The sequence below is a fragment of the Aspergillus tubingensis genome (genome assembly GCF_013340325.1).
Source record: "Aspergillus tubingensis WU-2223L DNA, scaffold_11, whole genome shotgun sequence".
Classification (NCBI taxonomy): Eukaryota; Fungi; Ascomycota; class Eurotiomycetes; order Eurotiales; family Aspergillaceae; genus Aspergillus; species Aspergillus tubingensis.
Genome location: NW_023336285.1, coordinates 272,757 through 285,614, shown reverse-complemented (window position 1 = coordinate 285,614; position 12,858 = coordinate 272,757). Strand labels below are relative to the sequence as shown.

The 12,858-nt window shown below is 50.0% G+C and overlaps 7 protein-coding genes across 7 annotated transcripts; 3 read left to right on the top strand and 4 right to left on the bottom strand.

Annotated features, from left to right (window-relative positions):
- Positions 1-617: 617 nt before the first annotated feature.
- Positions 618-2,819, bottom strand: AtWU_09425 (Zn(II)2Cys6 transcription factor; the record flags this gene model as incomplete). Its single annotated transcript, XM_035504531.1, has 3 exons — positions 618-682; positions 740-2,687; positions 2,742-2,819. 3 exons carry the CDS (start codon positions 2,817-2,819, stop codon positions 618-620), a joined length of 2,091 nt encoding a protein of 696 aa, XP_035360424.1.
- Positions 2,820-3,704: 885 nt separating this feature from the next.
- On the top strand, positions 3,705-4,542 carry AtWU_09424 (transcription factor domain family protein; the record flags this gene model as incomplete). Its single annotated transcript, XM_035504530.1, has 3 exons — positions 3,705-3,970; positions 4,019-4,250; positions 4,300-4,542. The coding sequence occupies 3 exons, from the start codon at positions 3,705-3,707 to the stop codon at positions 4,540-4,542; spliced, it is 741 nt and encodes a 246-aa protein (XP_035360423.1).
- Positions 4,543-4,618: 76 nt separating this feature from the next.
- Positions 4,619-6,019, bottom strand: AtWU_09423 (Zn(II)2Cys6 transcription factor domain-containing protein; the record flags this gene model as incomplete). Its single annotated transcript, XM_035504529.1, has 1 exon — positions 4,619-6,019. The coding sequence occupies one exon, from the start codon at positions 6,017-6,019 to the stop codon at positions 4,619-4,621; it is 1,401 nt and encodes a 466-aa protein (XP_035360422.1).
- Positions 6,020-6,484: 465 nt separating this feature from the next.
- On the top strand, positions 6,485-6,960 carry AtWU_09422 (major facilitator superfamily protein; the record flags this gene model as incomplete). The annotated part of the gene is made up of 2 exons (XM_035504528.1): positions 6,485-6,549; positions 6,612-6,960. The coding sequence occupies 2 exons, from the start codon at positions 6,485-6,487 to the stop codon at positions 6,958-6,960; spliced, it is 414 nt and encodes a 137-aa protein (XP_035360421.1).
- Positions 6,961-7,175: 215 nt separating this feature from the next.
- On the bottom strand, positions 7,176-9,551 carry AtWU_09421 (vWA domain-containing protein; the record flags this gene model as incomplete). Its single annotated transcript, XM_035504527.1, has 5 exons — positions 7,176-7,783; positions 7,835-8,875; positions 8,944-9,127; positions 9,185-9,412; positions 9,468-9,551. The coding sequence occupies 5 exons, from the start codon at positions 9,549-9,551 to the stop codon at positions 7,176-7,178; spliced, it is 2,145 nt and encodes a 714-aa protein (XP_035360420.1).
- A 1,267-nt stretch (positions 9,552-10,818) lies between these two features.
- Positions 10,819-11,327, top strand: AtWU_09420 (uncharacterized protein; the record flags this gene model as incomplete). Its single annotated transcript, XM_035504526.1, has 3 exons — positions 10,819-10,827; positions 10,935-11,009; positions 11,175-11,327. The coding sequence occupies 3 exons, from the start codon at positions 10,819-10,821 to the stop codon at positions 11,325-11,327; spliced, it is 237 nt and encodes a 78-aa protein (XP_035360419.1).
- Positions 11,328-11,627: 300 nt separating this feature from the next.
- On the bottom strand, positions 11,628-12,161 carry AtWU_09419 (VOC family protein; the record flags this gene model as incomplete). The annotated part of the gene is made up of 3 exons (XM_035504525.1): positions 11,628-11,646; positions 11,704-11,958; positions 12,019-12,161. The coding sequence occupies 3 exons, from the start codon at positions 12,159-12,161 to the stop codon at positions 11,628-11,630; spliced, it is 417 nt and encodes a 138-aa protein (XP_035360418.1).
- Between the last annotated feature and the right edge of the window lie 697 nt (positions 12,162-12,858).

Genomic DNA, 12,858 nt, shown 5'->3' with positions numbered 1-12,858 from the left:
GGTCACAAATGATTTGTCAATCCAGTGGTGTGCCGGACGATCGGCCTGCCAAATGCGTAGCCTATCTAGTCTAGACTGAGCTTCTCGACCTTCCCCCGCTCCAGCTTTTTGGGGGTTTCGAAGATCATCATCGTTAAACCAAGGCGCAGTGCTGTACACACCAAACAGTGGCAATGTATATATTTGAGATCCATTTAGCTTCAAGAAAATATTATTAGCAAATTGACCGAGCGAGATTGTGTCCCGCGTCTTCTAAGTAGTCGAATGGCTGTTGTGAAACACAAAACTGGACGATGCGGAGTCCGAGTGTTCCGGGCTCAGGAGTTTTGGCGGTCACCACCGTTATCTCCACCGGAAAGATAGCCACCGGAACTAACTCCACCAACCCATGGATCCCGTGACCCCAATTATCCGGCGGCTTGCCACATACCATTGAACTCCGCGGCCGTTGTTGCTACTGTGGCCATAAGCCATTTTGCGTGACTACATATGAGCATACTAATCATCGCGATGTCTGCCCTTCCACCATCCTCTCTTGGGCTTTAGCTTGGCCCCAGGAAATTTCAGCGAGCCTACAAGGCTGTACTGATCACGTTGACTCCCTCCCGCTCTTTTGGCTAGGGAAATGTTCGGCCCCAGTTCCACGTACTGTTTTGATCATCAGGGACCAAGTTAAACATGGCTATGCACGAGGTCAGTCAAAATCCGAATTGTGTCTTGGGGGATCAAGGGTCATTACATTCTCCAAATGCACCAAATGTATCGTCCAGCTGTTGAAAGGCCTGCGCAGGGAGGAAATCATATGGTCCCATTACGGCGGTGGGGGCATTATAGTCTGTGTCCCAGGGACCTTGGACAGGATCTACAGCGGCCTGCGCTGCGGGTCCGTGAATTGTCCTGGAGCGCCCTGCACTCAAGGAGTCATTTGAGGGGCCGTCAACCCCAGAACCGGTTAATCGCGTGTCTGAAGGGCAATTTGTTTCGATATTATCGGCCAAGGCATGTGTTATCTCGCGCTGAGTGGTAACTTTCAGCAGCTCTGTCAGAAGCTGTTCAGTTTGCCTTGCTATTCGATCGTGGCTCTTGAGACTTCGACTAGCGCGAATTATTCTTACCACCCCATCCTTTGCCTCGTGAGCGGTGGCCGTTAAAGGCTTCACAGTTGGAGGTATGCAGAGTATCACACCAGCAGTAAATTTTGTCATGGATACAACTGCTATAGCGAAGTGATTCTTTAACGTGTGAACTGGCACACGAGATATGCGAAGGGCAGCAGCTGTAGCTCGGTCTAGTGCCCTGTGCATCGCATCCATGATTGCCCGCGAGGATGTTAGCCTGTTGATTCTTCGCTCCAACAGCGGTCTATTTGCTTGTATGACCATGCCATCATACGTCAACTGAAGAACAGCAGCCTGTAGATAGATTGTCTCCACCTGCTGCCTTGCTTGAGGCGGAAGCGTTTGCAGCTGCCCTTCAACGGTTTCCCAGCGACCATCTGCTTTCCAATAGTCAAAGTCAAATATTTTCGGGACGGCTTTCCACCAGTCAGTGAGTAGAGCATTCGACTCCTCGGTAATACAAATGATAGCTTCCAAGTTCTGTTCCTCTATTCCAGATGTCAGGTCAAGCCGACGGAAGCGGATAAGAATTTCGCGAGCAATCGCATACACATCTGTCTTTAAGACGTGAAATGGGGCGCGCGACGATATTCCGTCGCTATTGTCCACCGATAGATTACTTAGCAGTGAGTGGTCAAATACCAGGTCGTCGACGAGCTGTAGATGACGAACACTGGCCGAAGGCAGAGACGCAGGGCGCCCATAGAGAATGGAGCAAAATGTATCCGAAACGATGATCTGGTTCCAACAACGAGAGCGTGTCTCGTTAGCGACAGAAGGTTGCGACGATGTGCTTGTTTCTTGAAGATTGAGGGCATATGCGGCTCTGAAAGCCATGCCACACGTGGTCCAGGCCATATTTGGAGAGCTGTGGAACATGTAATAACAACAGAGTAGAAGACAGACTTGCACCCCTTCCATACGGCGGTCCTCCAAGATGTCAAGCACACGGGAACGAATCTCTGTCAGAAATTTGTTCAGCAAATCCTGGGCATCAATTGAATGCCTGGATAGAAGGATATGACCAGGCCAATCTGCGTCGGGGAGGACTGATTGTAAGCTGATAACAGCGACAGCAAGCACCGTCATGACTGCACCAAGATCCCGGCGTTGCCATTGATTCTGAGAGATAATTGGCTGGGCCATTTCTCTAAATGACGGCTCGTGGAGTACCAAAATAAACCACTGCATTCGGTCAAAGTAGGCGTTGATCAATGCAAGCATGACAGTCGTTGGGGGCATGGGTGTCTCTTTCAGGCCCCATAGTGAGTTATCAGCACCCACCATGCCAACATCACCCGGCACAGCAGCTTCAGTCAAGGTCCGGCCTGTCTCCTCCTCGTTATAAACCTGCCTGGCGAAACCAATCGCCGAAGTACCAGTGGCATATGGTTGGTGGTCCTCGGACGCTCTTCTCGGTAAGACCTGAGGTGTATCAGATCCGGCGGATGCCGCTGGGGTGGCCGGTGCCTGATATTCAGAAACACGACGACGTGATGCTGTGGCTGTGGTTGTCTCGCATTTGTGACCAGCACGAGTGCATAGTACACACGGACGAACTGAGTCACACTAGAAAAGATAAGAATCGCTCACAGCTGCTCATGTCCAATGGTGGGAGCCTACCTTGAGCTTCTGTCGACGACAACGGTCGCAAGCCTTGGATATTCGCGACCGAGTCGACCTCCTAGAGGCTTTCTGCATGTAGCAATTAGAGCGGTGGCTGAAGGATACGTCAGAAGCGAGGAGATCAATATATGAGATTCCTGGGCTGTATTGAATAGAATCCGGGGTAGTGGAGAGAAAGTGATTGTGTTTGCCGGTGGGAAACAACCAGAATGTGCGGGGAAGAACGAAGCCGCCAAGGAACCTGCGGCTGGGGCCGCCACGTGCGGGGAGTCAAGGCTGTAAGGCCATAAGGCTACAAGGCCACAACATGATCAAGGCATCAAGGCATGAAGACATGAAGGCTGTAAGGCAATAAGGCATCTACTCGGGAAAGGGTTGCGACCGTCAAACAATTCATCAACATCAATTGACCTTCTTTTGCAAACACTTATCCGTCTGGATTGGATCCACCTCACCATCTATATGCTGTGCGCGCTTCGCCCCTTCAACAAAACAACGGCGTGTGAGCAATGTTGCTATTTCAGTCATTCGCGACATTTTACAAACTGGTCTAGCAGTGAAAGACTGCTTAGCCTGCCCATCACTTGTTGATCAGCCAGCTACCCAACCCAGCGACAACGAAAAGAAGAGTTTTCTCATTCTCCAGGACGCCATCGACCTGCTAGTGATCTAAGCGATATGTGTGGTGGATATCGTTTTGGCCCCAGCAGCGATGATCGCTGGATCCACTAGAACGTGGCTGTCCTGCCGCGCCTCCTCGGTTTCGGTTTCGCTGCTTAATTGACATAGGGCTATGTCACATGAGATATACTAGTAGGAATATTGTAGTTATAAAGGATGGTAGGGCCCTTTGCTTGGGAAATAGCAATACAATTTTATATCCATCTTTAATTCACTTGCTTTATCAACTACTGTACACTCCCACCACCGGTTTACCTGCTACATACCACTTCAGACACAATGTCCGCAACTGAACACCTCGATGCAGCCAACTTGGCCGTCTATGCTCTCCTCTCTCTCCCAACAATCTACTGCCTTGTCGTGCACGGTAAACATGGCCTCGTTGGCTGGGCTTATGTTCTCGCCATGTGTGGTCTGCGTATAGCCGGCAGTGCAATGTCCCTCAACGCTATCCATCACGACAAAGTCAACACAACAGCTGCGATCCTCAACGGAATCGGTCTATCCCCTCTTCTTATGGCTGCTATGGGTCTGCTCCGTGAAGCGTATGTATCTTGCTTAGGAAGCCTAGTTCACAACTAACCACCTTACAGAAACCACTCCATCCACCGCTTTCTCCCTCCTTTCCTAAACCTCTGGGGATTCCTCATCACACACATTGTTGTCGCAGGCGGAATTGGTCTTGCTGCAGCAAGCAGTGGAAACGAGACACTTCTTCGTGTGGGGATGGTTGTCTTTGCGACGGGATGGACTATGGTGGCCGTTCTGATCTGGTTCTCGTACGGGGCTAATGCCCATAGCCGTCGACTGGGAGAGGAGAGACAGGTTAGTATCTTTCCTTCATATTTGGAAATCAACTTACTAACAGAAACAGCTTCTCTCCGCTATCACTGTTGCCATGCCCTTGATCGGTGTTCGCATCGTCTATGCCATTGTAACCGCATTCACCAGTTCCAATCTCGAGGGTGGCAGTCTGGCCGTGCGCGTCATCTTCGGTACCATTCCCGAGTATCTCGTCATGCTCATCTATGTGGGAGTTGGTATCGTCACTCGGAACCTGGCACGCAGTCGTGTCGAATACATCCAGCCGAAGAACCAGGCCGAAGTGCCCGTCTGATCACTCTAATGACTGGTTTACGATCCTTAATGTATATATAGACTACCTGAATATAATTCCCATCATTCCATTATAATCATAACCATAACACTACCTCATCATTAACATCCACCTCCCCCTTAACCACCCCCACCGGCCACCTCATAACCCCACTCCACACCTCCGGCAAAATAGACTTAATCCCACGAACCTCCATCTCCGGAATCCCCCTCAACCACCACACCCCCTCGGCACCCCTAACCAACGCAAACAAATACGCCAGAATAACCAACGCCCTAGGCCTCCGCTCACTCACCAGCCCCAGAAACTCCCCGGGAACCATACTGGGAAACGACGAAAACCTCTTCCGAATATCATACCCAGACTCCCCCATCCTAACCGCCATCAACAACCCCTCCAAATACCCAACACACTGCACATACACCCCCATCACCTCTTCCTCCTCATTACCAAGCAACATGTCTACCAAGAACCTCAACTCCCCACTACTCCCCTTAGGCCCCCCATCCTGCACCTCCACATCCCCTCGATGCACAATCGGCCTGGCAACTAACAACGGCGCAATCCGCGCCCTCTCCTCCACAAGCCGATAATACACCATCGACACGACCGTCCTTACACCTCGGGCCATATTCAGCCACAGGTTCGGAGGCTCGTACGCACCCCCTCCCCCTCCTCCTGCACCACCATCCATCCTGCACGCAAGCGTATACAACGAGATTAAAATCGCATTCATGCACAATGTCTCCGTAACACCCGCCCCCGGGGAAGACACCGCCAGCTTCGCCGTCTCAGCCCTATGACCCCCAACCGCCTGAGCGATAAACCCGCCCTGAACACGTCTCAACTCCTCCGCTTCATGGGGCACAAGCCGTGCGCGATGCGCCGCAGCCACAGCTAGCAAAGTGGAAAGAAGGGGCTGGTACTCAAAGGCCATTTCGGGGACGGAGAGTTCCCACATTTCGCGCACGGAGGGGATCTGTGCGGTGCCCATTGTGTGTGAGGTGGAGGAGATGTAGAGGTGGAGCAGGCGGAGGGAGGTGGTGTTTAGGGGGGCTAGGTGGGGGGCTTGCAGGTTGGAGGTGTATGGTGAGGGGGTGGGGATGGGAATGGATAGGGATGTGGATGTAGAAGTGGGTGAGGATAGGAGGGCTGTGGTGGTGGTGGTAGTGCTGGCTGTGCTTGTGCTTCTATTGCTGGAAGTATCCTCTCGGTAAGTGTACATGCGCGGCTCGAGAGGCGCATATTCACAGGGGAGGTTGTGACGATCGCAGTGCTGGCATTTGGGGCGGGTTTCGCTGCACTGTGTTTTTGCAATAAGGTCCACATTAACGCAGGGCTTCGGTACCGAGTCGTTATGGGAAATTGATCCTTTCGGTGGGGTGGAGAAGAGGGAGTGATCAATTACCTTGACTTTTCTAGCCTTGCACCGCCGACATCCGCGGGTGGATTTGCGGTGGTTGAGTCGCGGGGGCATGACCAGTAGTTTGACTGACTCGGTTAGAGGTGCAGCACAGGTGCGAATGTGCTTTGCAGGGGCAATTTCGGATTCGGGTATGTAGCTAGGAAAGAGGTGTTTGCAGGAATAGGGACCAAGGGGGTATCAAAGCTTGACTTATCTTAGCTTATCTTTAGTGAACTGGGCTGTGTCAGGCTGTGAAGTGTCCACTCTGTTTCCACTAATGAGCCGCAGTTTGGGGGCGGATTCGGATCCTTCAACTTGTAGGGTTAGTGTTAGCATTACCGTTTCGGGTAGAGATCGTCGAGTGTTTGGGAGATAAAGAGTGAATGTTTTTCCCAAGTCAATAGGGTTCTTCATCGTCAACAACATCATCAAGCTTTCAATTGCATCCAAGAGTATCTTCCTGACTCTCAAGTGTTCATCACCTTCATCGCAATCCATTACTCCTCTCTTCTACCAATCAATCAATCAATAATCAACATGGGTCTCATCAAAACTGGTATCCAACTCGCCGGTGCTTACGGCCTCCTCAAGGCCGGATCCAAGTATGTAACACTCATGCATCATTGCGGATCGTCAGATCTTTATACTAATACTCCACCCCTAGGGCTGCCAATGAATTCCAAGACAAGAAGCAATCCAACCAAAACCAGAACCAGAATCATCAATGCTCCTGCTGCCATCACCACCAGCAGCCTCCCCACCCTCAGCAATTCCCTCCCCATCAACAAGCTCCCCTCCAACAAGTTCCCCACCACGAGTACGGATACAACAACAACACCCAGATGTACCCTCCCCAGGGTGGACTTCAGTACACGAACAATGGACCCCACTATGCCAACCCCGGGCCGCAATATCAGCATCCTCCCGTCCACTACCACGAGGGACACGCGCCGGTACAGCGGTCTGAGCAGCAACAGCCGCAGCAGGCTCATCAGCATCCTGAGTGGCGCTAGAGAGAAGCTTCATAGTGGAGTTTGGTTTGGGGGCTTTTGTGTTTACCTTTTGGTGGAGCGGGTTACGGGCATGGTTCTATTGAGCGAGATGTTGTTTGGATTCCCCTGTATTCACGCATTATAGAGTATGATTGCATGTAATTAAATATAGAGAGCGCTATTTATTAAACATAAGTTGTACCATCACTTTCTCCCAGTAAAGATGGATGTCGACTTTACTCTTGGTACACTGGTGGCTCTGCACTTGCTGGCCAGTGCTCCAGTCGCTCAAACTCCGCCATCGGCACATCATACCCCAGGTGCCGCTTCAGTAGTTCATGCGTGACATAACGCTCCGGCGCATTGCCCTGTGCATCCACAAATGAGACATGTGGATTCACTTCGCTGATCCTTTGCAGCTCGTTAGCGTGCCGGTGGTGGTGCGGACATCCGTCCACTCCAATCAGAAAGATGGTGACATGGACCCAAGAGAGACCCAGCAGATCAAGTTCAAACTCATCCATGTCTGTTGCTTCGCCATCAAGTAAAAGTAGCAATCTCAACATTGGTGTTCGCGGGCCTGCTTGCCAGCCATAGACAGGGTGGTAGGTAGCGGATTCTGAATGTCTCTGGAAATGCAGATCCTTGATTTTCTGCCATCCGGTCATGACGCGTGTTCCTCCCCCTAATTTGACATTTCTCCACATATCGTTGAAGTTCGAGTGATTGATAAACCCAATATAATCAGCCTTGTTAGCAAAGGTAACGAGCTGATAGCCATGAAGATTCTGGTCATGGATGGACATTGCATCCGTGAATCGGCGGATGATTGCTTTGGCAACATCTATGATACTAAGTCAGATAGTGTGATTGCTGAAGAGAGGGACCCACGTACCCTTGTTCTTAGGTTGATTAGAACGGGCGAACCCGGTGACTAGGTATTGAGTGTAAAGTGGTCGAAGAGGGTCAAAGTCCATTGATCCAGACACATCCAGTAATATCATCGTATTGTCAGTAGCTGTTTCGGGGAGGTCAAATGGTGTGAATGGAGGCGGCATCACCTGCAGGGAGTAACTCTCTGGCAAACGCTGAAGGCGGAAGGTATCATCCATGGAGTAGTAAGCCGGGGGTGGCTCAACGGCTGTGGCCATTCTCGCACGAGCCATTTCCAGAGCGGATATCATGTCTGGCTTCATGCGAGGTCCCGTGTTTCCCTCTCGATGGTTCAGGACCCAATAGAGCCGCTCCTCTGCCGTATTCTCGTACCCTCTCCAAGCCGGAGTAATGCCTCTCCACCCAGAAAGTCCCTCGATGCGAAACTTCAAGGGGTTTGATGCACGAGTTGCCCAAGCTATTGGGATGGGCTCAAAGTATCCTGCTCGAAGCAGATGCAAATACTGAATCGGGCGTTTGGCTCGTAACTCGGCGATTTTCTGCTTCATGCCAACCTTTTCTTGGTAGGCGGCTACGATGTTTCGCCACTCTAAGTCCGGCCAACGACCAGTTTCCTCCTCCAGAATTTCCCGTCGGAGCTTTCGGGCGCGAGTAAACATTTCTTCTGTTTTGGAGCTTGATTTGTTCAATGACGAGATGGACAGAGCCCGCCTAAAATTCGATAACTTGGACGATTTCAATGGCCCTATGCTGCTTGCTGCGGGAGCACTTTTGTTTTCTACGGGGCTTGAGGTAGCGGAGGCGTTGTCCGGTTCATCTAATGCCCAGATGTCGCATTGTGGCTCCATAGCATCGATTGTGGCCTGGGATTTGTTGTTCAGTGTCACATTAAGGGCAATGGTCTGCCGAACGGAGTTGGTGTATCGTGTTGCATCTGGACGTTGTAAAGTTGTGTACGCAATACCATACGCTGAGGGGATCCGGATATAGGGATTATTTGAGAAAACAGACGACTGGTAACAATCGTGATAAGCCTTCTCTCCTATTCTCCGCCATAGTCAGAGCATTAATCCCTGAGGTATCTTTGAACCCAAGGGTGACGGTACGAACCGGGATACATCACTGCTTTGGACCACATCTCCTGCACATCGAGGCGTGCAACTTTCCTCTGCCTGTATTGATGAATTTCGCACGTACAAGCCATGAACTCACTGGATTCGTGTTCCGGCTCAATGTCGGTATTATAGATTTGACACTTTATTTGGATGTCCAAGAGCATGTTCTGCATTTCTTGCTAAATGGCGATGATGTTAGATGAATAAGTCGTACACGTGCTGACGTCGAGGCGTACCTCATCCCGAGCTCGGAGATCCCCGGCTTCGGTGACAACATTCTTGTGAGGAGCACGTTCTGCTCCGTTCACGGAGCTAATGTGCAACTCATATGATGGGGGTAATGCTCGCATGTCAGCATGATCGCTTTGGAGCCTCGAGTCGGACCTGCTAGCAGCCGCGACATTAGAGTATCTATGCGGGTTCTCGTAAAACCGATCAAGGGCCTCATCGAAAGAGCTCGCTTCCTTTGGTGTGCAAAGTCAGTACCATGACCAATTTTCGGCTGCTTGTGTTGTATACCTGCAAGAAAATAAGAGCCTTCCCTTCAGTAGCCTCTGGGGCGATGGAGATGAACTTGGCGATATCGTCTGTTGATGGCAACATGGTGACGGTACCAAGGGGTACGTTGAGATGTTCGAATGACAGCTGTAGGCATGGGTGAGAAAGACTAACATTAGCCCAATTTCCCCTCCTGTCAGCCTCAGTGTGCGGTATTTATCTCTGCTGATGGAGGGTTATCATGGATAGGCAAAAGGCTCGGAATGCGGAGATGGCCCGGGCGCCGCTGGTCTCCGCACCGCAGATTGGCTGGTGCATTGAGGTTTATCGTGACTAAAATGGCGCTATATTCGCCAAGTGAGCTTGCGTGAGATATTAGACTCGAACGAATCAATTAGAGTTCGCTATCTTTGTGAACTCCAATTAGCGTTGGGGGATTGATGAGACTGTCAAATTGTCGCTAGGTATGCTCAATGAACCGTGGTACCTTCTTGTGTATGAAATTGGAAGCGCTTTTGCTGCTTGAGTCGCACGAGAACCAGAAGATCGCTGCAGCGACACCAAATCAGCACACTTTAATTCCCGTGGTTTGAGCAACGATATATCATAGATCCCTCGGTCAGTGACACATCCATGTGAAGAGACAGATGACGCGGAAAAATGATTGCATGGGGTGATAAGAAACGGAAGACGGGAAGGAATAGCGGCGGCATCCACGTGCAGCAAGTGATCACTTGACAGACGGGGGTTTTCTCCATTATCACATCAGCGAGAAATGATGGGGAATCTTCGATCTTAACGAAACCAAATCGCCGATTGTCTTGAGAACTACATACCTACCAATTAATTCGGGATGGTAATTGCGAGTATCATTCCGGGGTCTCCATGATATATAAATTGATATATAAATACCTTGTAGTAGTATCTATGGCATTCAGGGATCTTCTACATGAGATGGTTCAAGACTGCAGATGACGGTAGAAGGATTTTGCGTGAACCGACCACTCACTACTTTAATTAAGTTCAATTGAATTAGAATGCCAATTGAACTCCATCATGATATGTGCAAAGCCATGGGAGGGCTGGTCGCAACCCAGGGCGCGTGATTGACAGCCTGAGGCAGCTAGTAGTGCAAACCCAACAAAACACGTGCCAAGAACTAACCAATCAGGGAACGGCAAACAGACCAGTCACGGTCCAGACCCGGGCGGGCTTAGCGTGTCAAAGCGGCCTCCCCTAAGGAAAAAAAAGAGGCAAAAAAAAGGGACGCCGATATAAATCTGAAAATTTCCCCCTCCTTGACAATCTTCCCCACATCATAACACCGATCTCTATCTTACTCTACTCCTTTTTACTAACCACCACATTCATCATGGGAAACGTAAGCCTCTCGCTGTTACTGACTCTACGCGAAGTCCTTCCTCCTAGAGTGAAGCGACCAGCGACTTGGTTGCGCCTTATCAGACTTAACATGAGAATCATCCACAGGGAGCCAAAGCCGCCACCAAGCGCGAGCGCAACGCCAAGGACACCAAGGCTGGCGGCAAGTCGCAGTTGAAGACCGTATGTATCCTCTATTTGTTGTTTTTATTGATTGTTTGAATCTTGAAGAAGAAGGGGGTAGCTTTTGTAGGGTGGTGTCACGATCTGTGTAGAGAGAGAGAAATGTATAGGTGTGGAAGTGAAAGGGGAAATCTCCCGACGATCATGCTTACGCAGGGACTACAGAACGAAGCTGCAAAGGATATCATCTGCATGACTTGCAGGTCGACTTTCCTCAAGACTACTCGTGCTCCGGCCTTGACTGAACATGCTGCCAACAAGCACAACAAGACCCTGCAGGACTGCTTCCCCGGCTTTGTGGAGGCGCCTAAGAAATGATGGAAGGGACTGAGATTGAACGGACTGAAAAATTGTTACGAAGCCATGTGTGTATCTGACTTAGCCTATTAAAGTGGCATTTTGAGCGATGTTCATCATCCTGTTTGTTACAGTAAGAGTTTGATGTGAACACTACATCCAAATGGAACAAAGAAAGGGAAATTGTCAACAATTTCATATGTATGCACAATAGCGGGCTGTACATCACATGACTAAGCATATGCATATGCATAAATACCCCCGCTGTCAGCAGCTAATACACTCTGCTCCTACTGCTAGGAAATACCAGCTCTTTCCATCTTAACAGTAGTTCGAGATCCTACCATAATTAATAGTCCAGATTAGCCAAGTCATGATATAGATATTGAATACGTACTCAATCAAGTTGCCATCCGGATCGCGCACATAAACGCTCCGGATCTTCCCCACCGCACCCGTGCGTTCCACGACTTCGTTACCTTCGAGGACGTCGATCTTAGCTTCCTCGAGTGCTTTCAGAACATTCTCCACTTTAGTGTCCGTCAGAAAGCAGAGGTCTGCGCTTCCTGGCATGACATTCTGGGCTTTAGGTTCGAATTCCTTCCCGCTCTCGTGCAGGTTGATTTTCTGGGACCCGAAGAGAAGGGCATGTCTGAAGAATGAGATTTATCAGGGTGACTGAAGAAAGAAAGACCAGGGATTTGAGGTTTACCGTTGAATGTCTGGACTGCTAGGTGAAGAGAAGACTTCGTGTTTCATCCCCAGGTGGCTTGTATAGAATGCGACGGAGGCGGGGATGGACCGGACTGTCAAGACCAGGTGGTCTAAAGACTTGATAGCAAATTTGGCGGCCATAGTGCTGTAGATGGTACAATATTCGTTTCAAGGGAACTTGGAGATATGATACGTCTGGGATGACTGGACGCGCCAGATGAGTAGTGACTGCTGCGTGGGATGTCGCAATTTTCGCCGAGCATGAGGCTCGGCGAGTTATTCCAATCGCCGAAGGCAACATCATGTTTTAGCTGTAGTGCCTCGGCTCGTATGGATCCAGCTCTTCGAATTGTATGATAGGAACTTGTGATGTATATTGGACTGCCTGGCGTGTTGATTGGGTTTTGCATGAGTCGCAGATGATGCAGTTACAGAGCGAGTTCTACTGCATCGTGTCGAGTTTCGTTTGACAGCGTATCTTGACACGAGCCGACATGAATATGGCCGTCTACATGTTGGATGCCTGATAGATAGGGTGAGGTCTAACTATTTTGCTGCGAATCACTCTATTTGACTGGTTTGTAGGTCAAGTCGTGTTTGTATTGCTCTGAATTCTCCCCTAGTGTTGCACTTGCTTTTTCGCAATCCAGAATATCGTATAATGCACCACCAGGGATATTGATGAGGAAGGGAAAGGACAGGTGATTCGATCGTTGGAAAGGTGAAGGAATTCCTTAACAGATGTTTAGTGCGATTCCCGATGTCGGTTGCATAGAATGGTACCCACTTCCTTCATTGAACACTTTGCACCACGTGTTACCCATGCATGTATAGTGCT